We start from the raw sequence: 19,676 nt of genomic DNA, 5'->3' as shown, positions 1-19,676 counted from the left end.
TCTAAAAGGTCTTGTAGGTCTGCATAGAACCGTTCAACTTCAGCTTCATGAGCGTTACTGGTTGGGGCATAGACTTGGATTACTGTGGTATTGAATGGTTTGCCTTGGAAACGAACAGAGATCATTCTGTCGTTTTTGAGATTGCATCCAAGTACTGCATTTCGGATTCTTTTGTTGACCATGATGGCCACTCCATTTCTTCTGAGGGATTCCTGCCCGCAGTAGTAGATATAATGGTCATCTGACTTAAATTCACCCATTCCAGTCCATTTCAGTTCACTGATTCCTAGAATGTCGACATTCACTCTTGCCATCTCCTGTTTGACCACTTCCAATTTGCCTTGATTCATGGACCTGACATTCCAGGTTCCTATGCAATATTGCTCTTTACAGCATCGGACCTTGCTTCTATCACAAGTTACATCCACAACTGGGTATTTTTTTGCTTTGGCTCCATCCCTTCATTCTTTCTGGAGTTATTTCTCCACTGATCTCCAGTAGCATATTGGGCACCTACTGACCTGGGGAGTTTCTCTTTCAGTATCCTATCATTTTGCCTTTTCACACTGTTCATGAGGTTCTCAAGGCAAAAATACTAAAATGGTTTGCCATTCCGTTCTCCAGTGGACCACATTCTGTCAGATCTTGCCACCATGACCCGCCCATCTTGGGTTGCCCCACGGGCATGGCTTAGTTTCATTGAGTTAGACAAGGCTGTGGTCCTAGTGTGATTAGACTGACTAGTTTTCTGTGAGTATGGTTTCAGTGTGTCTGCCCTCTGATGCCCTCTTGCAAGACCTACCGTCTTACTTGGGTTTCTCTTACCTTGGGTGTGGGGTCTCTCTTCATGGCTGCTCCAAAGTGCAGCCAATGCTCCTTACCTTGGACGAGGGGTATCTCCTCACCACCGCCCTTCCTGACCTTCAACATGGGATAGTTCCTCTAGGCCCTCCTGTGCCCGTGGGGTTGGTCCTCCGGGGTTGCTCCTCCTGCCCGCCGCCCCTGGCCTCGGATGCAGGGTAATTCCTCTCGTCACTACCCTGACCTCGGACGCTGGGTATCTCCTCTCGGCCGCCCCCCCTGACCTCGGACGCGGGGTAGCTCCTCTCGGGTGTTCCTGCGCCCTTGCACTCTGGCACTCTCAGCCACTGCCCCTGACCTCGGACGTGGGGTGACTCCTCTTGGCCGCCGCCCTTCGGGCATGGGGTCCTCCCGGCTTCTGCCCCTGAGCTCTGACGTGGGGTAGCTCCTCTCAGCTGCGCTTAGCGCGCCGTTGCAGCCACCTGTGCTTTGGACCACAGCCTTATCTAACTCGATGAAACTGTGAGCCATGTCCCGTGTACGGTCACCCAAGATGGATGGGTCATGGTGGAGAGTCCTGACACAACGTGGTCCACTGGAGAAGGGAATGGCAAGCCACTTCAGTATTCTTGCCTTGAGAACCCCGTAAACAGTATAAAGGGAGGGACTGGTGGTGGGGAAAAGTGGGTCTTGCTCTGGTGGACAGGGTCTTGCTCAGTAAGGCTTTAATCCAATTATCTGCTGATGGGTGGGGTTGCACTCCCTCCCTGGTAGTTTTTTTTTGGCCTGTAGCCCTGGGGCTACAGGCTCTATGGTCAGGTTAATGGTGACCTCCAAGAGTGTTTATGCCAAAGGGGACCTTCCCAGACAACTGCTGCCCATCTGCCCATCCCTGTGGTGAACCCCTGCTGACCCACACCTCCACAGGACCCCTCCAACACTAACAGGTAGCTTTGCTTCAGTTTCCTATGGAGTCACTGCTCCTTTCCTCTGAGGCTTGGGGCATGCAAGGTTTTGTTTGTGCCTTTGTAGCCTGAAGTCTCTCTTTCCCCCAGTCCTGTGGAAGTCTTGTAATCAAATCCCACTGGGCTTCAAGGTCAGATTTCCTGGGATTCCTAATCCTTTTGTTGGGTCCTCAGCCTGGGAAGCCAAAGTGGGGTTCCAAACCTTCACAACAGTGGGAGATCTTTTTTGGTATTATTGTTCTCCAGTTTGTGGGTCACCCACCTGGCAGGTGTGGGATTTGCCTTTATCGTAATTGTGCCCCTGCTACCATCTCACTGAGGCTTCTTCTTTGTCTTGGGGCATGGGGTATCTTTTTTTGGTAGGTTCCATGGGGTCACACAGAGTTGGACACGACTGAGGCCACGCAGCAGCAGCAGCAGCAGCATCCTGTCAATGGTTGTTTAATAGCTAGTTATGATTTTGGTGCTGTTGCAGAAGGAGATTAGCGCAGGTCCTTCTACACTGCCATCTTGAACTGGAAGTCCCTCTCAGCTATTTGTAAGGGCCTTCAGACAACCATTTTACCTTTTTGCATTTCTTTTTGTTGGGAATGCTTTTGATCACTGCCTGCTATACAACGTTACAAACCTCCTTCCATAGTTCTTCAGGCACTCATCTATCAGATCTAACCCCTTAAATCTATTTATCACTTCTACTGTATAATCATAAGGAATTTAATTTAGGTCATACCTGAATGGCCTAGTGGTTTTCCCTACTTTCTTCAATTTAAGTCTGAATTTGGCAATAAGGAGTCCATAATCTGAGCCACAGTCAGCTCCAAGTCTTGTTTCTGCTGACTGTATGAAGTTTCTCCATCTTCAACTGCAAATAATATAATCAATCAGATTTCACTATTGACCATCTGTTGATGTCCATGTGTAGAGTCATCTCTTGTGTTGTTGGTAGAGGGCGTTTGCTATGACCAATGTGTTCTCTAAGAAAAATTCTGTTAGGCTTTGTCCTGCTTCATTTTGTACTCCAAAGCCAAACTTGCCTTTTACTTCAGGTATCTCTTGACTTCCTACTTTCGCATTCCAGACACCTATGATGAAAAGGATGTCTTTTCTTGGTGCTAGTTCTAGAAGGTCTTTAGGTCTTCATAGAACCATTCAACTTCACGTTCTTTGGCATTAGTGGTTGGGGCGTAGACATGGATTACTGTGATATTGAATGATTTGCCTTGAAAACGAACCAAGATCATTCTGTCATTTTTGAGATTACACCCAAGTACTGCATTTTGGACTCTTGTATGAGTAGTATGAGGGCTACTCCATTTCATCTAAGAGATTCCTGCCCACAGTAGTAGATACAATGGTCAACTGAATTAAATTCACCCATTCCCTTCCATTTTAGTTCACTGATTCCTAAAACGTTGATGTTCACTCTTGCCATCTCCTGTTGACCACTTCCAATTTACCTTGATTCATGGACCTAACATTCCATCCTATGCAACATTGTTCTAACAGCGTTGGACTTTACTTTCACCACCAGACACATCCATAACTTGGCACTGTTTCTGCTTTGACTCAGGCTCTTCATTCCTTCTTGAGGTATTTCTCTGCTCTTCTCCAGCAGCATATTGGGCACCTACTGACCTAGGGAGTTCATCTTTCAGTGCCATATATTTTTGCCTTTTCATATTGTTCATGGGGTTCTCAAGGTAAGAATGCTGAAGTGGTTTACCATTCCCTTCTCCAGTGGACCACGTTTTGTCAAAACTCTCCACCATTGACCCATCCGTCTTGGGTGGCCCTATGTGTCATGGCTTGGCTCAGTAATAATCATGTAGATAAAGCTTATTGAGTACATACTACATAAGAAGCATTCATATAAATATGAACTCATTTAATCCAAAAAAATAACTTTATGAGACAGGTCTTATTTTTATCCTTGTTAAACAGATGAAGAAATGGAAGCACAGTGAGGTCAAGCCACTTACACAGCTAGAAAGTGACGATGCTAACATTAAAATCCAGGCAGTCTGGCTAGTCTGGCTAGTTTGGGGATACTCTAACTCCTCAAGGGTCTAGGTGACCAGAAATGGTGGGTCTGGTCTGAGAAGGCTGTCTCAGGAACATGGGTAGTCTCAAGGCTTGTTTGGAGCTCAGGGCCTAGAGAAAAGGATCCAGAAAGCCCTGGGGCAGAAAGCAGGCCTGCTAAGATTAGGAAGTCATAAGTGAGAGCAGAGAAGGTGGACTCCTAGAGGAGGAAGACCAGGAAGACTTGTGAAGAGTTTATTTATCTATTTGTTTACCATCACAGTATATGGAATGTGGTATCTTAGTTCTGTGACAAGGGATCATACCTCCTGCATTGGAAGTGCAGAGTCTTAACCACTGGACCACCAGGGAAGTTGAGTCTAGATAGACCACATGAGAAAGGCCTGTGAGCCTGCCATGGAGAAAGCTGGCTAGGGACAGAGGAACCCTAAAACAGAGAGGAATTGGGGTGGGGAAAAACACAAGGAAACATCCAATGGGAGACTTTCCATAGGGAAGGGGCTTGAGCACCAAGTATGAGGGTAATACTGAGGGTGGGGAGTTGGTAAGGAGGCAAGTGGGAACTCAACAACCGAGGCACACACTCCCCTACCCATACACCCAACAGGGCTCTCTTTGGGACACCTGTCTCAAATGTGCTAACTAGTTGATTATTAAATAACATACTGATCATGACCTGGGCTTTGGCTTTAGATAGATAAGAGTTTCTGGTCCTAGCTGTACAACTCACCAGCTTTCTGAAAGTGAAAGTGAAGTCGCTCAGTCGTGTCCGACTCTTTGCGACTGCATGGACACCAGGCTCCTCTGTCCATGGGATTTTCTAGGCAAGAGTACTGGAGTGGGTTGCCATTTCCTTTTCCAGGGAATATTCCCAACCCAGGGATCGAACCCAGGTCTCCCGCATTGTAGACAGACGCTTTACCATCTGAGCCACCAGGGAAGTCCTACCCTCTCTGAATTCCGGGTCCTCATCTGTAAAATGGTGATAATAGTAGTTACCTTATGGAATGATTGTAAGGATTAAATGAATTACAGGTTATCCAGCACTTAGCATAGGGCCTAGAAGAAAGGGTTCAATAAATAATGACCCTTGGACAGCAAGGACATCAAACCAGTCAATCATAAAGGAAATCAGTCCTGAATATTCATTGGAAGGACTGATGCTGAAGCTGAGGCTCCAATACTTTGGGCACCTGATGAGAACTGATTCATTAGAAAAGACCCTGATGTTGGGAAAGATTGAAAGCAGGAGGAGAAAGGGATGACAGAGGATGAGATGGTTGGATGTCATCACTGGCTCAATGGACATGAGTTTGAGCAAGCTCCAGGAGTTGGTGATGGACAGGGAAGCCTGGCGTCCATGCGGTTGCAAAGAGGTGGACATGACTGAGTGACTGAACTGAACTGAGTCATTTAAAAGTTTAATTTCAAAGTATTTTGGGATTTTCTAGAAATTTGTTATTGATTTCTAATTTAATCTCATTGCTTTCAGAGCACATGCTCTTTATTATCAGTATTTTTAAATGTATTTAGACTTGTTTTGTGGTACAGAATATCTTAACCATGTGCAGCTACTGTTGCGTGGAATATACTACAAATGTCCATAGGCAAAATTGATTGATAAATTTTTCCGTATGTGATTTTTTTTTTTACTTTACAATATTGTATTGGTTTTGCCATACATCAACATGCATCTGCCACGGGCACCAGGATGATTGATAAATTTAAGTCTTCTATTTCCAAGTTGATTTTACCTACTGTTCTATGAATTACTGAAAGATGATTTTTAAAATCTCTAGCTAAAATTTTGCATTTGTCTATTTCTCCCTTCAGTTTGACTTTTGTGTATGTTGCTTTATGTATTTTTTTTTTTTTACTTTATGTAATTTAAAGGGGTTGTTATTAGGTACATATATATTTAAGATGATTACTTTTTGATAAATTGAGCCCTTTATCATTGTATAATGTATCTCTTTATCCCAAGTAACAGTTTTTGTTCAAATCTACTTTTCTGATATGAATATAGCCACTCCAGGTTTCTTATGATTAGTGTTCTCATTGTATATATTTTCCCATCATTTTACTCTCAACTTATCTGCGTATTTGTGCCAAAGTCTACTTATATTTAATGACGTTATAGATATGGTTGGATATAAGTCTCCCATCTTGGTAGTTGTTTTCAATTTATCCTATTACTCTTTATTCTTTTTTGTTTCTTTTCCTATCTTCTAGATTAACTGAGTATTTTTTAATATTCTAATTTATCTCCAGTGATGATGCATTAGCTATAGTTCTATGTTTTATGTTTTAGTAGTTGCTCTAGATTTAACAGTATTCATCTTTAACTTATCACAGTATACTTTCAGATAATACTGTACCGCGCTTATGTATAAGTAAGAACCCTGCAACAGTATACTTCTTTTCTCACCTCCCATTCTCTGTGCTATTGGCATCTTACATTTCATCTTTGTGTTATAAACTCTAAAATACATTCTTATTATTTTTGTTTTAAATAGATAATTATCGTTTAAAGAAATTTTACAGTGAGGGGTCTTTTTATATTTACCCACGTTTACCACTTCTGATGCTCTTCATTCCTTTATGCAAATCCGAGTTTCAATTTTGTATCATTTTCCATCTGCCTGAAGAACTTCCTTTACCATTTATTATAGTAAATATGTCCTGGTGATAAATTCTGCCAGCTTATTTTTGTTTGAAAAATGTCTTTATTTTACTTAATTCTTAAAAGATATGTTTTGTTGAGTACAGAATCTTGTTTGATAGGTTTTTTTTTTTCTTTCAGCACTTTCAAGAGGTTCTACTGTTTTCTGTCCTTCATGCTGCTGCTGCTGCTGCTAAGTCGCTTCAGTCGTGTCCGACTCTGTGCCATCCCATAGACGGCAGCCCACCAGGCTTTCCCGTCCCTGGGATTCTCCAGGCAAGAACACTGGAGTGGGTTGCCATTTCCTTCTCCAATGCATGAAAGTGAAAAGTGAAAGGGAAGTCGCTCAGTCATGTCCGACTCTAGCGACCCCATGGACTGCAGCCTACCAGGCTCCTCTGTCCATGGGATTTTCTAGGCAAAAGTACTGGAGTGGGGTGCCACTACCTTCTCTGCTGTCCTTCATAGTATCCCTCATAATACTTAGCAGCTTTTAACAATCTTCATTCCTCTATACACAATAGGCCTCTTTTACTCTGACTGCTTTAAAATGTTGTTATCACTGATTTTCAGAACTTTGATTATGATGCTCTTGGTGTGGTTCTCTTTGTGTTTATCCTTCATTAAGTGACTTAGACTTGTGAGTTCATAGTTTCTACCCAACTTGTAGAAATTTAGCCATTATTTCTTCTAATATTTTTCTGCCCCTCTCTGGAACTTTAATTACATGCATATTAATCCACTTGATACTGTCCCACATGTCACTGAAGCTCTTTTAAAAAATTTTTTTTGTTTCATTTTTCCTATTACTTTGTATTCAGATTCAATGAAATTTTTCTCTGCAATGTCTAATCTGTTATGAACTGAATGTATCCCCATCTTCATATGTTGAAACCCTAATCCCTCAATGTAATCAATGTAACTGTATTTGAAGATGGGGCTGTGGAGTTGGTAGGTATTAAGGGTGGGGGCCTGGTCTGATGGGATTATTACCCTTATAAGAAGAAATACAAGAGAGAGTGATTTCTCTTTCAAGGAAAAGCCATGTGAGCACCCAGCATGAGGGCAGCAACCTGTAAGCCAGAAAGAGGGCTCCCACTAGAATCCAACCATGCTGGTACTCTGATTTCAGACTTCTGGCCTCCAGAACTGTGAGAAAATAAAATGCTGTTGTTTAAGCCATCCAGCCTATGGTATCTTGTTATGGCAGCCAAAGCAGACTAATACATAATTCTACAAGTGAAATTTTGATTTATTTTTATAGCTTCTATTTTTTTCTTCATTATGCTCACATTTTCCTTTAAATCCTTAAGCATATTGAGCATATTTAAAAGCCCTTCTAATGGTCTTGTCTGTTAATTATATCACCTCTATCATTTCTGGGTCTATTCCAATTGACTGATTTTTCTCCTGATTATAGGAGAAATTTTTCTCCTGATTTTAGGTCACTTTTTTTTTTTTTTCTGCTTCTTTGCTGCCTACTAACTTTTAATTGAATAACTGATATGAATTTTATATAATTGAGTGTTGAATTTTATCATATTCCTTTGATGAGTGTTAGACTTTGTTCTGGTAGGAAGTTAGTTTGACTCTTTGCTTGAGGCTTGTTTTTAAACTTTTAAAAAGCATATTTAGAGTACTCTTTATTTTACTGCTAAAGTGTGACTCTTTTGTGAGGCTCTTGCTATAACTAGTGGAAATTTAAATAATTTCTGGCTTTGTGTGAAGCTAGGAATTGTTAAGATACAGAGGGGAGCAGAGATTGAGGGGTTTTTGATGAATTGGGTTTGGAAGGATAAGAGGTAGAGAGGAACTACTGAATAGTGGTGTCAGTCACCTACAGTTAATAGATGGCAAACTATTTACAGCTGGTGGGGAAGATATTACTCATCTTCCCCATTTTAAAGATAGAAAAGTGAATCCCAAAGGAGGAAAAAATTTGCCTCAAACCATAACAGCCTGGGACTTGGCAGAAGAGATCCTGTTCTGTAAGAGATCCCTACACCTGGCCACCTGACTTCCTATCCTACAAAGCTCCCTCCATATCAGCCTACAGCCCTGGCCATGCCTGCAGGAACCTAGGAAAAGCTGGCGGACTGAGTTCCAGGGAGAGGAATGCAGGGAGGGTCTTATAGCAAATTCTGGGAAGTGGTGGCTATTGAAAGAGATATTGGGGAGGAGAAGATAGAGCTGAGAGAAAAGCAAAAGCACTTCCACCCAGGCAGCAGCTGCTCCCAAATATGTCACAACTCGTCAAAGAGGCAGAAATAGAAGCTGTCCAGGGAGTAGGAGGGGGTGGGGTGGCATGCTAGGACTCTTAGCCCACAGGGAGGAGAGAATTGAGTGGCTGGAAGAGAAGGGGGACAGGTGGGGTGTGCTGTTAGAGATGAGTATGACACACACATGCTAGGCAGTTAGGTAGGCTGAAGTGGGTCCACAGAACATCCCAGTTGTCCTTCAGTGAGCTTGAGTATGGGAACAGAGCGGAGACGGGAACAGGACAGACTAGCCAAGGAAACCTGCCTGCTCTGACCCTATGAATCGATCTTTAGAGCTGCATCTGATTTAAACACTCAAAACAGTCCTTCTACCCCGACCCCAGGAGTATTTCCTCCAGCCCCACATGCTGTGTCAGAAAAAGAATGTCACCTCTCAAAGGGCCACTGGAATCATTCAATCCAGCATCTTGATTTACAAACAGGAGAGTTCGGAAATGGGGACAGTAACGTGCCCTGACTCCGTATCTAGGGTTCCCTCTTCCTTTTTCCCTGAACTGTCTCAACTGGGAGCTGAAGGTCAAGCCCTCACAGAAGCATGAACTACTCCTAAGAAATCCTCACCTATATTTTCCCCAAGTTCCTCAGGTTTACACTGCCACATACTCTGCTAAGCCCTGTTCTGCTTATTTTAAAAAGTAGCTCTGCACTTTGTATCTACCAACCACCTCTCCATGACCCTCACTTCCTGAGGACCCTACCACCTCCAGACCTGCACTTCCCCACCCCAACCCCAGAGATTCTTGATGAATGAGCCTGACCCTGAGCTCCAGATTCCAGGCAGGGACGGATTTCCCAGTGGTAATTTGATGCTCTGTTCTCAGTGGAAACAATGTGCTGTCTCCGGAGGCCTGTAGCCCTCCCCTCCCCTCATTTCTCCACCATGACTCCCATCTGCGTCCAAACCTCTCCTTCTTTCTCAAGACTTCAGGATTCCCTCTGGTTTCTCCAGCCAATTGTCTCACCCTTCTCTTGTGTCTTCCATTCATTTCTCCATCACTACCTCTCCCAATAGCTCTCTAAACACTCTATTTGAAACCTAGAGCACCTCCCATTCCCTGGCTGCCTCCCACCTATAGCCTCAGGCTTACCTGGAAAACATGTATTCACAACACACTTCTTCACCTGTCAGCCTCAGAGAGGGAGAGGAGGCACCTTCATTCAGCTCCGAGGCCTAACTAAACTCAGGCTAAGAGCCGACACCTTTCACACTTCTGACACTAGTGCTCTGTGCACCCGATATATAAAAAGAATAAATAAGGTGCACTAGCTGATTTTTAGACTACCTCACCATTTGGACATTCTATGATTCTGTGATCTTTTCTCACCCTGCTGCAAAGTCCTAAAAATAATGCTGATTTGCATGCCATGTTCTTGCATCTAAGTCCTATTGAAATGCACATGTATTCTGCCGCCCAGCTCCCACCTGGTCCTCATTCATAATACCACAGAACTAGCCTAGGCAAACAAAATGTGGGGCCTGTCTGGAGAAACCAGAGGCTCCCACCCTTCCAGAACCTCCTCCTTGATCCTTTATACCTACGCATGTGAGACTCTGGGATAGGAAACTTGCTTTGATGTAAGTCAAGCAAATTAGCAACCTAGGTCAGCCCCGCTGCGAGGTCAGTAGGGACTGGAAGATCCTGGGTATCAGACAGCTGGGACTGGGTATGCAGCAGATGCAGAAACAAAGAGTCAGGAGCAGGTGAAAGGGATCTCTGAGCATTTTGAAATTCAACCAGTACCATGCAAATGAGATGAGCCCAGCATGCAAATAGACAGAATCAAGTTGAGACAGTCAGGGTAGAGGCACAAACAGCCTGGCTCTGGAGCCTTGGACAGGGACAAGGACTTCCTCTGGAGGAAGCAGGACTGCTAGAGGAGGCTACAGTCAGAGCAGGGGGCCCAGAGTGCACACGCCAGCAGGGGTAGGGATTAAGACCTGACGCCCTGCTGTCAGGTTAGAGCTGATGGATCACCACTGGTGGCAGAGCACAAAGGCTGTTCTGTGCTTGGCACCAATGTGTTCCCATCCATCAGAGGGCGGTCAGCATGGAGCAGAGGAATATGCACGGGGGGGCCTCTAGGGGCAACTTTTCCACAGTTCAGCTCTGAGAGAGGAACAAGGTGAGAAAAGGGCCAGTCTCTCCATTAGGGTTCTGAGGTCAGAGACACTTGGGCCACCCTAATCTCTCAGTCCTGGAAGGGTCTGTGCCCCACAGCTGGGATTTAACATAGTCCACAAGCCACTTACTTGGACAGACATACACAAATACAGCCACAGACAGGGATTCATTGAAACCCAGACACAAGGTCACCCTCATCTCCCAGTCCTGTCCTCACATTTGGACAGAAGCGAGTGATACACAGACATAAGCCTAAACTCACACCCAGACTGAGGGCAGGAACTGACTTTATTTCCCACTCTTGCCAATGTCCAGTCTTGCCCAGGGAATGATAGAGAGTAGGCTCTCAGGAAACTGAGTTGAGCAGAGAAAGGGATAACTGAATAAATTCCTTCTCTGGATTATATTAAGCACTGTTTCTAGCCTACTCTATTATCACCGACTTTGTATAATCATCTTCCCATGGGTGAAGTGAAGATGGCAGAAAGACCACGTCTTATTCACATTAGTGACTCTGACACCCAGCACAAGGTACACGTTATGTAATCTTTGAATGAAAAAGTGAATGAATAACTGTATACACACATGGCGTGGGGTCATGTTTTCCCTCTCTCATTCCTGTTGTTCTGGTCCTCTGGGGACAACGAAGACAACCAGAGAAATAGCCTGAGAGAGAGGCCAGGAGTGGAGGAGGGGATACAACAAGGAAGGGAATGAACATCTTAGGGGTGTTTCCACGTGCCAGGTGCCCTTTCATTAATACAGCAACGATTCCTCTAGCATGCACACGTACCATCTCTTTACCAGCTGAAACTTGCATCCTCTCCCAGTCGAACCCACCCTCTGATCTCTGAGTGGCTTCTGCAGGTCTTCAGCACTTGGCACTGCGTCATTGTCATGGTCTTGTATGTGGTCGCCTTGCCTCAAGTCCTTCCCTGCTGCCAGGTGGGCCTCCTCTCATCTTTGCAGCCTTGTCCAGTCATCCACTTACCTGAACCCTGAGCTCCATATACGCTCATCTACCCAATGATCTCCCTGCCTTCTTCTCCTCATCCAAATCCTACCATTTCTCCAAGATCCAATCCAGGGATCTCCTCCCCTTCCACAGAGACTCCAGCCTTTGGTGGTTTTGATTTTCTATAAACTGAAACATTCATTTGATGAACCCACTCATTTGCAATAGGTCATAACCCCATGTTTACTGCTGAATTAAAACATCTCTCTCTCTTTCACTGTAATTTAACATTTGCACAGTATCCACACTCACCAACTAGATAGTTCAGTTCAATTGCTCAGTCGTGTCCAACCCTTTGCAACCCCACGGACTGCAGCATGCCAGACCTCCCTGTCCATCACCAACTCCCAGAGTTTACCCAAGCTCATGTCCATTGAGTCGGTGATACCATCCAACCATCTCATCCTCTGTCATCCCCTTCTCCTGCCCTCAATCTTTCCCAGGATCATCTTTTCCATTGAGTCAGCTCTTCGAATCAGGTGGCCAAAGTATTGGAGTTTCAGCTTCAACATTAGTCCTTCCAATGAAAACTCAAGACTGATCTCCTTTAGGATGGACTGGCTGGATCTCCTTGCAGTCCACGGGACTCTCAAGAGTCTTCTCCAGCACCACAGTTCAAAGACATCAATTCTTCGGCACTCAGCTTTCTTTATGGTCCAACTCTCACATCCATACATGACTACTGGAAAAACCACAGCCTTGACTAGATGGACTTTTGTTGGCAATGTAATGTCTCTGCTTTTTAATATGCTGTCTAGGTTGGTCATAGCTTTTCTTCCAAGGAGCAAGCATCTTTTAATTTCATGGCTGCAGTCACCATCTGCAGTGATTTTGCAGCCCCCCAAAATAAAGTCTGCCACTGTTTCCACTGTTTCTGCATTTATTTGCCATGAAGTGATGGGACCAGGTGCCATGATCTTAGTTTTCTGAATGTTGAGCTTTAAGCCAACTTTTTCATTCTCCGCTTTAACTTTTGTTAAGAGGCTCTTTAGTCCTTCTTCACTTTCTGCCATAAGGGTGGTGTCAACAGCAGATCTGAAGTTATTGATATTTCTCCCGGCAATCTTGATTCCAGCTTATGCTTCATCCAGCCCTGCATTTTCATGAGGTACTCTTCATATAAGTTATATAAGCAGGGTGATGATATACAGCCTTGATGTACTCCTTTTCCCAGTTGGAACCAGTCTATTAAGATCCTAGAAATAATCACAGAACAAGCTCAATTCTCCTGCTTCCATTTTTAGAGGATGAGGTCACATTGTTTAAGAGTGTGGCAGACCAGATCGAAAAAGGACAAAACAGTGCAATTTCTGGGTTTCTATAGTAACTTCAACATCACTCTTTTTCTCAGCACTCAGAATTTGAGTGTAAACTGAGGCAAGGGTTTTCTTTTTTCTTTTCTTGGTGGGGTGTTAGAAATATTAATAGATTCTTCTTCAGCCTATCTGAAAGTGAAAGTCGCTCAGTCGTGTCTGACTCTATGTGATCCCGTGGACTATAGAGTCTATGGAATTCTTCAGGCCAGAATACTGGAGTGGGTAGCCATTCCCTTTTTCAGGGGATCTTCCCAATATAGGGATCGAACTCAGGTCTCCCACACTGGAGATGGATTCTTTACCAACTGAGCCATGAGGGAAGCCCAAGAATACTGAAGAGGGTAGATTCTCTCTTTTCCAGTGGATCTTCTAGACCTAGCAATCAAACCAGGGCCTCCTGCATTGCAGGCGGATTCTTTACCAACTGAGCTATCAGGAACCCCTCAGCTATCAGCCTATCTGGTCAGGATCAAAGCAAAGTTTACAACCCATAGCTCCTATACTGCCACTTTTTATCACACTAGTAAAACCAAAACCCAAATTAAGGCCTTGTTGCTTCCCCTCAACATGCTTGGGTTAAAAAAAAAAAAATGTCTAGCTATGTACCCTCCTCATCTCTGTTCCTTATCTCAAAGGACACATTTTTGGGATAGCAAAATTTTTCTACTCCTCACCATAGACAAAGAGAGGGTGGAATGCTGCATTTTTCAAGCTCTATTCAGATCTCACCTCCCCTGTGAAGTCTTCCCCAAGACTCCAGCACAGTTCCTCTTCCTCTTATTATCCTTGCCACCAGCTGGAACTTGTAATATCAGTCTCATCTGTCATTTGAGAAGAAATGGGGCTAAGTCCAGAGTATTTTAGGGGACAAAAAAACTGGGATCAAAGGATAGAAGATTCAGGGTGCAGGCTGCAGTTTAAAACCCAGAAGGGCTTCCTGCTCATCAGTGGAATGCGCTGCCTTAAGAAGTCAGCAGATGTTGGACAATGGCTACCTGGGAAGGGGATTCAGGCATCAGGGGTTGAGCAGAACTAGGTGGCCAGCAGGGTCTACTAGATGGGAAGGTCCTCAAGGGTAGAGACACTGCCTTGGGCATCCCTGTGATTCTTCAGTCCTAAGACTGAGACTTGTTCGCTGCTGATCTCTGAGGCCTGCCTACTGTACTGGGATCATTGTTCCCTCAGACCCCAAAGCCTCAGCTGAGAGGTGATCACAGACTGAGAAGCCCAAAGATTAAGCAGTCCCTCCTCCACCTGACATTTGAGATCTGTGTGGTATATATAAAGCTGATGGCTCAGATGGGAAGACCAGAGCAACCCAGCCAAGTGGTCAAGGAGAGGGTATATTTAAACTGCATTTGAAGGTCTCTGCTTTCTCTCCTTCCCTCCTCACCCACATTAAGGAGCCAGGAAAATCCTGGTGTCTAAATTGGGTAGGAAACAAGTTGAAAAGATGACATGGGAAGACAGATAAATGATTCAGAGTCAGAAAGGGAGGAGACAGAGGACTGATCTTGACCTTGCCACAGTGGGGAAGATGGTGATGTGTAGACTGTAAATTCCAATCTCTGCTCTGACGCTGGTCAGCTGTATTAAAAAGAAAACTTCCACTGACTCCTACCAAAAAGGAGAAAACAAGACCGAAAAATTCCCTTTGCCTCATTTTATCCACAATCACATGAGACCTAAGAAATATATGATGTCAAAATTGCTTTGAAAACCTAAAAGTTGAATCCATCTGCCAATCCTTCTTACCCTGGACACTGAGTATCCATACATGTTCACAAACTGAAGTGCTGTCACCCTCTGGAAAGGGAATCTTTTGAAGATTTTGATCTCACCAATACAGTCTGGGTAAGGCGCTATGAGGAAGCAGGGAGATGAATAGACTGACTTCCCACGGCCCCTTCCAGCCTAAACCTGCTCCTTCCTTGGCCTTCCCCCACCCCACCCCTCTTCTTTGAGGCTAGCAGCAGGCAGGCCGCCCAGCTAGGAGTAATTGAAAGGAGCAGATGAGGGGAGAATGTGTGTCCTCCCCCAGCTTCCCGGCCCCCACGGGGGCTGTCGAGAAATGAAAACTAGTCAGATTACACCCGTGGCCTCCCTCCCAGTGCATGGGAGCCAGCTAGGGGTAGGCCGGCTGGGGCGGGGGCCGGGGTGGTGTGTGCAGGGGGAGAGGGAAGGGGAATCACGTCTAATCCACTGTAAACGTCTTGATGTGCAGCAACAGCTTAGAGGGGGGCTCAGGTTTCTGTGGCGTTGGCTATATTTATCTCTGGTTCCATGCCAGCGGGGAGGGTTTAAATGGCACCCAGCAGTTGGCGTGAGGGGCCGCAGGAGCTTGGGGGCTGGTGGCAGGAACAAGTCTCTTCTGACCCCATGGAGCTGTATGAGACCTCTCCCTACTTCTATCAGGAACCTCACTTCTATGACGGGGAGAACTACCTGCCTGTCCACCTCCAGGGCTTTGAGCCGCCAGGCTACGAGCGGGCTGAGCTCAGCCTGAGCCCTGAGGCTCGAGTGCCCCTTGAAGACAAGGGTCTGGGGCCTGCGGAGCACTGCCCGGGCCAGTGCCTGCCGTGGGCGTGTAAGGTGTGTAAGAGGAAGTCGGTGTCTGTGGACCGGCGGCGCGCCGCCACGCTGAGAGAGAAGCGCAGACTCAAGAAGGTGAATGAAGCCTTCGAGGCCCTCAAGAGGAGCACCCTGCTCAACCCCAACCAGAGGCTGCCCAAAGTGGAGATCCTGCGCAGCGCCATCCAGTACATAGAGCGCCTGCAGGCCCTGCTCAGCTCCCTCAACCAGGAGGAGCGCGACCTGCGCTACCGAGGCGGGGGCGGACCCCAGGCGGCGGTAAGTGGCCACCTCACCCGCCTGCCCGGGCAGGGGGCACAGGGGGCATCTGGACAGCCTCGGGGGACCCCATCGTGGGCTCAGTCAGATGGCTGGAGCAGGAGCCAGGCAGGGTCTTAGGAGGCTGCAGGATGCCTTTCCTTTGTTACAGCTGGACCGCCCAGCTGACCTCCGGTGTCCCCGTGTCCTTTCCAGATAAGACAAAGGCAACCGGGAGGAGAGGCATGTGGAGGGGGTGGCACAGGCCTTTAGGAGGGGTCCAGAAGCAAGTCCAGAGTCAGCTGGATGGGGAGGAAGGTTAACCCCAGCGTCTGGTGTTAGGGCCTCAAAGGCAAGGTCAAGTGTACCTCAGAAGACTGCTTCGCCCCTTAGCCAACCCCATCCTGGGTATGGCCAGTAGAGAGGAAACCCACTCGGCCTCCCTCACGGAACCCCAACAGGCCTGCGCAGAAGTCGGTCTAGTTGAGCCAGACACTCTGCCTCCTTCACCCCGATCCCAGAGTCAGGAAACCACAGAGCCCTCCTTAACCTGGGTGCCCTATAGGGGCAGAATCACCCCCCACCCCAGGATGGGTGCTGGGAAAGGCCTTGAATCAGGGGTTCTGTGGCCAAATTAAAAGAGGTAATTTTGAAGATTCTGAAATAGGGGGTGGGCTAGGCTGGAGGGCTGCAGCTTGTGACCCTCCCTCCAACCCCACCACAGGCACTTCTTCTGTCCACTGGGACTGGACAAAAGAGACACTACCAAGAATGGTGGTGCCCTAACCCTGGGCCTCCATTCTGTCTTGCAGGTGCCCAGTGAATGCAGCTCCCATAGCGCCTCCTGCAGTCCACAGTGGGGCAGCGCACTGGAGTTTGGCCCCAACCCAGGGGGTAAGTGAGACCAGGACTCTGCTTACTTTGACTCAAATCACACAGTCTGTCTCTAGGTGCAGTTCTTCCCTCTTCCCTTATTCCCTGCTCCAGTACTTTTCCCTCAGCCTCTCTAGGAGTTTTTTGAAACTAGGGCCCCAAATAGTGGGCTAGAATGCCCTGTGCCTCTCTGAAGCTTTGACCTGCTAAGGAGTTTTCTAGGCCTCCTGCAACAGCCCAGCTGGGGCCTGGTGGCTGACCTTCCCCACAGAGAGGACAGTGTCCCTGCTCTGGGAATTGCTGAGTCAACGCTGCAAAACTGGGCCAGCAAAGGGCAGTTCCAGTCTCCCAGGATACACTATTCTGGCTCCACCTCAGAATAGCTGCTTCCAAATTCTAACTACATCGGGGATTTCAGAGGACACACTGGTGTTCAAACACACATACACACATGTGCGCACCTAGCATTAGGAAAGGCATGGACTGTGGAGTAGAACCCCAAGCTTTTCTCACCCATCTGTCCTGGAAAACCTGTGCTACTCCAAAGAGTTCAGCCCCTGACTCTGGTCATACGATCCTTTCATCAACCAGGTAACATCTTCTTACCTTCTCCTTATAGATCATCTGCTCCCAGCGGACCCTACAGACGCCCACAATCTGCACTCCCTCACCTCCATCGTGGACAGCATCACAGTGGAGGATGTCGCTGCGGCCTTCCCAGATGAAACCATACCAAACTGAGATTGTCTGCCGGGATGGGCATCCATGAGAGCCCCCCAAGCTGGCCACAGATGCCACCACTTCTGCAGCAGGGCTCTTCTAAGCCAGGCTTTCCTGATGCCAGGAAACCAGCTCTGGGGCTGACAAATGCCAGACTATCCCCTCCTCATCCACTTAAGGTTAACCTGCCACCCAGAGAGGGAAAGAATGCTCTCACTTAGCTGACTCCTTAGAGCAAGAGGGCAGTTCTGTTTCCAGGGAGATAAAGCAAGGGACCAGAGTGCCCCCTTGTGTAAGCCCTCTGGTCAGGGGGCAACTCAGGAGCTGCCCTTTGATCATTATGCAGCCTCCAAATCCACTCCCTGAAAAGATAGCTTGAGATATGAAGACAGTGTCTTGACCTGGACAAACCATGCACATCTCCTGTTCATCTCTTCCTATGCCAGTGGCTGGGCTGGGCCTGCCCTGAATTGAGATGAGGGAGAGGAATAATCCAGTTCCCAAGTCACTGGGGGGGCCAAGCTTTTACAGTGAATCCTGGGAACCTTCCAGTAGTTTTATGTTTTGTTTTGTTTTGTGTGTTGTTTGTAAAGCTGCCATCTGACCAAGGTCTCTGTGCTGAAGTTGCCAGGGATAGGTGCGGGGCGGGGGGCAGGGGCTCCTGGGGTGATTAATTTTGTTAACTAAGCATTGTGTGGTTTTGCCATTGTTTTGTATATTTTTTTGCTAACTTATTTGGATTTCTTTTTTTAAAAAATAAATAAAGACTGGGTGCTAGAAGAGTGTCTGTGATATAGAGGGAGGAGATGACTGATGCTCTAGCCTCTTCCACCTCGGTGGTCCAGACATGTTGCAGGGCCAGGGCTTGTGAAGCAGATGGGGCTCCCAAAGCATCCGACGCACCACACTGCTGGTGGTCACGAGGTGCCTGAACCCCTATTTCACCATTACAAAGGAAGCCATGTCTGGTTCATTGGCTGGGCAAAGACAAGATTTTATGGAAATCCTTGGGGGACACGCAGGAAATTTCATTCAACATTCTGTTGCGCTCTAGTTCATAGGTGCTATTCACAGTCTCCTGCACTCCATCCCAATAGGTTCATTCCCTTTCAATTAACTGAGAATGCTCATTTTCCTAGCACTCAGAACACAGCCAGCAGACAGGGGTATAGAGCTGGAATCTGTGGGTTTCCCCTCTCTAATTCCTGCCTCTCCTCTAGTGCAACATTAGGAGTCCTGTGAGGAAGTGGGAGGTGATCAAATCAGGGTGATTGGGGTCAGACACTATCCCTTTATTCCAAGCCAAATAGCATGCCCCCTCACCACACTCTTCTGATACTCCAGGCTGCAGGAGATTCTGGTCCCTGTCTACAGCTCAGAGGATGAAGCCAATTTCATTGGGGGTGGGGGGCAAGGGGTTTATAAAGAAGAATCAAAGGAAATGAAGCTAGGACTCTCTTCATATGGGATGCCATTTTCCAAAGACTAGCTTCCTGAAGGGAAGAAGGTGAGTGGAGAATTGAGATGAAGGATTTGGATAGAGATCACATAACGTTAACTGATAAAGCATCAGGAGCTAGAATTTAGTCCATTCAGACTAGAAACCTTATTAATTCTGACTGCTTCAGGCTGTGTCTGGTTTATTGCAAATGATAAGTTTCAGAATCATTACAGAAGTCAGGGGATTCAGAGTTCAGTACATTCTGGCCTCAGTTCTTCCGGGCCCTTCACAACAGGCTTGACCCAGTTTTATCAGCCAGGTCCAGGCCCCGATGCCCCTTCTGCACTAGCTCTGGGCCCAGCTGCACCATCTCTACCACACCTATCTTCCTGACTTGTTCCTGGAGAGGGAAGACAACACGCTGCTCCTGGAGGTTTCTCCAGGTTTCTCCTGTGTAAGCAACAGAAGCAAGTCTCAGAGCAGGCTCACAGAACCCAGGTGAGGGCACAGAAGGTTGGGGGGAGGGTAGGCGGGTTCCCCCAGAGCTCGCTCATCCCAAACCACCAGGCAGGGCTGGGTCTACTGGAAAGCATAAACTGGCCTAATCTTTCC

At 46.6% G+C, this 19,676-nt stretch overlaps 1 protein-coding gene across 1 annotated transcript; it reads left to right on the top strand.

Annotated features, from left to right (window-relative positions):
• Window positions 1–15,562: 15,562 nt before the first annotated feature.
• Window positions 15,563–18,403, top strand: MYOG (myogenin). The gene is given in 3 exon segments (NM_001111325.1): window positions 15,563–16,051; window positions 16,843–16,924; window positions 17,523–18,403. Coding segments are annotated over 3 exon segments (675 nt in total). The 5' UTR covers window positions 15,563–15,580; the 3' UTR covers window positions 17,645–18,403.
• The last annotated feature ends 1,273 nt before the right edge of the window (window positions 18,404–19,676 follow it).

This window comes from Bos taurus, chromosome 16 (assembly GCF_002263795.3).
Source record: "Bos taurus isolate L1 Dominette 01449 registration number 42190680 breed Hereford chromosome 16, ARS-UCD2.0, whole genome shotgun sequence".
NCBI classification, from domain to species: domain Eukaryota; kingdom Metazoa; phylum Chordata; class Mammalia; order Artiodactyla; family Bovidae; genus Bos; species Bos taurus.
Note: the sequence above shows the minus strand (reverse complement) of the source record. Positions and strands in the feature narration are given on the sequence as shown.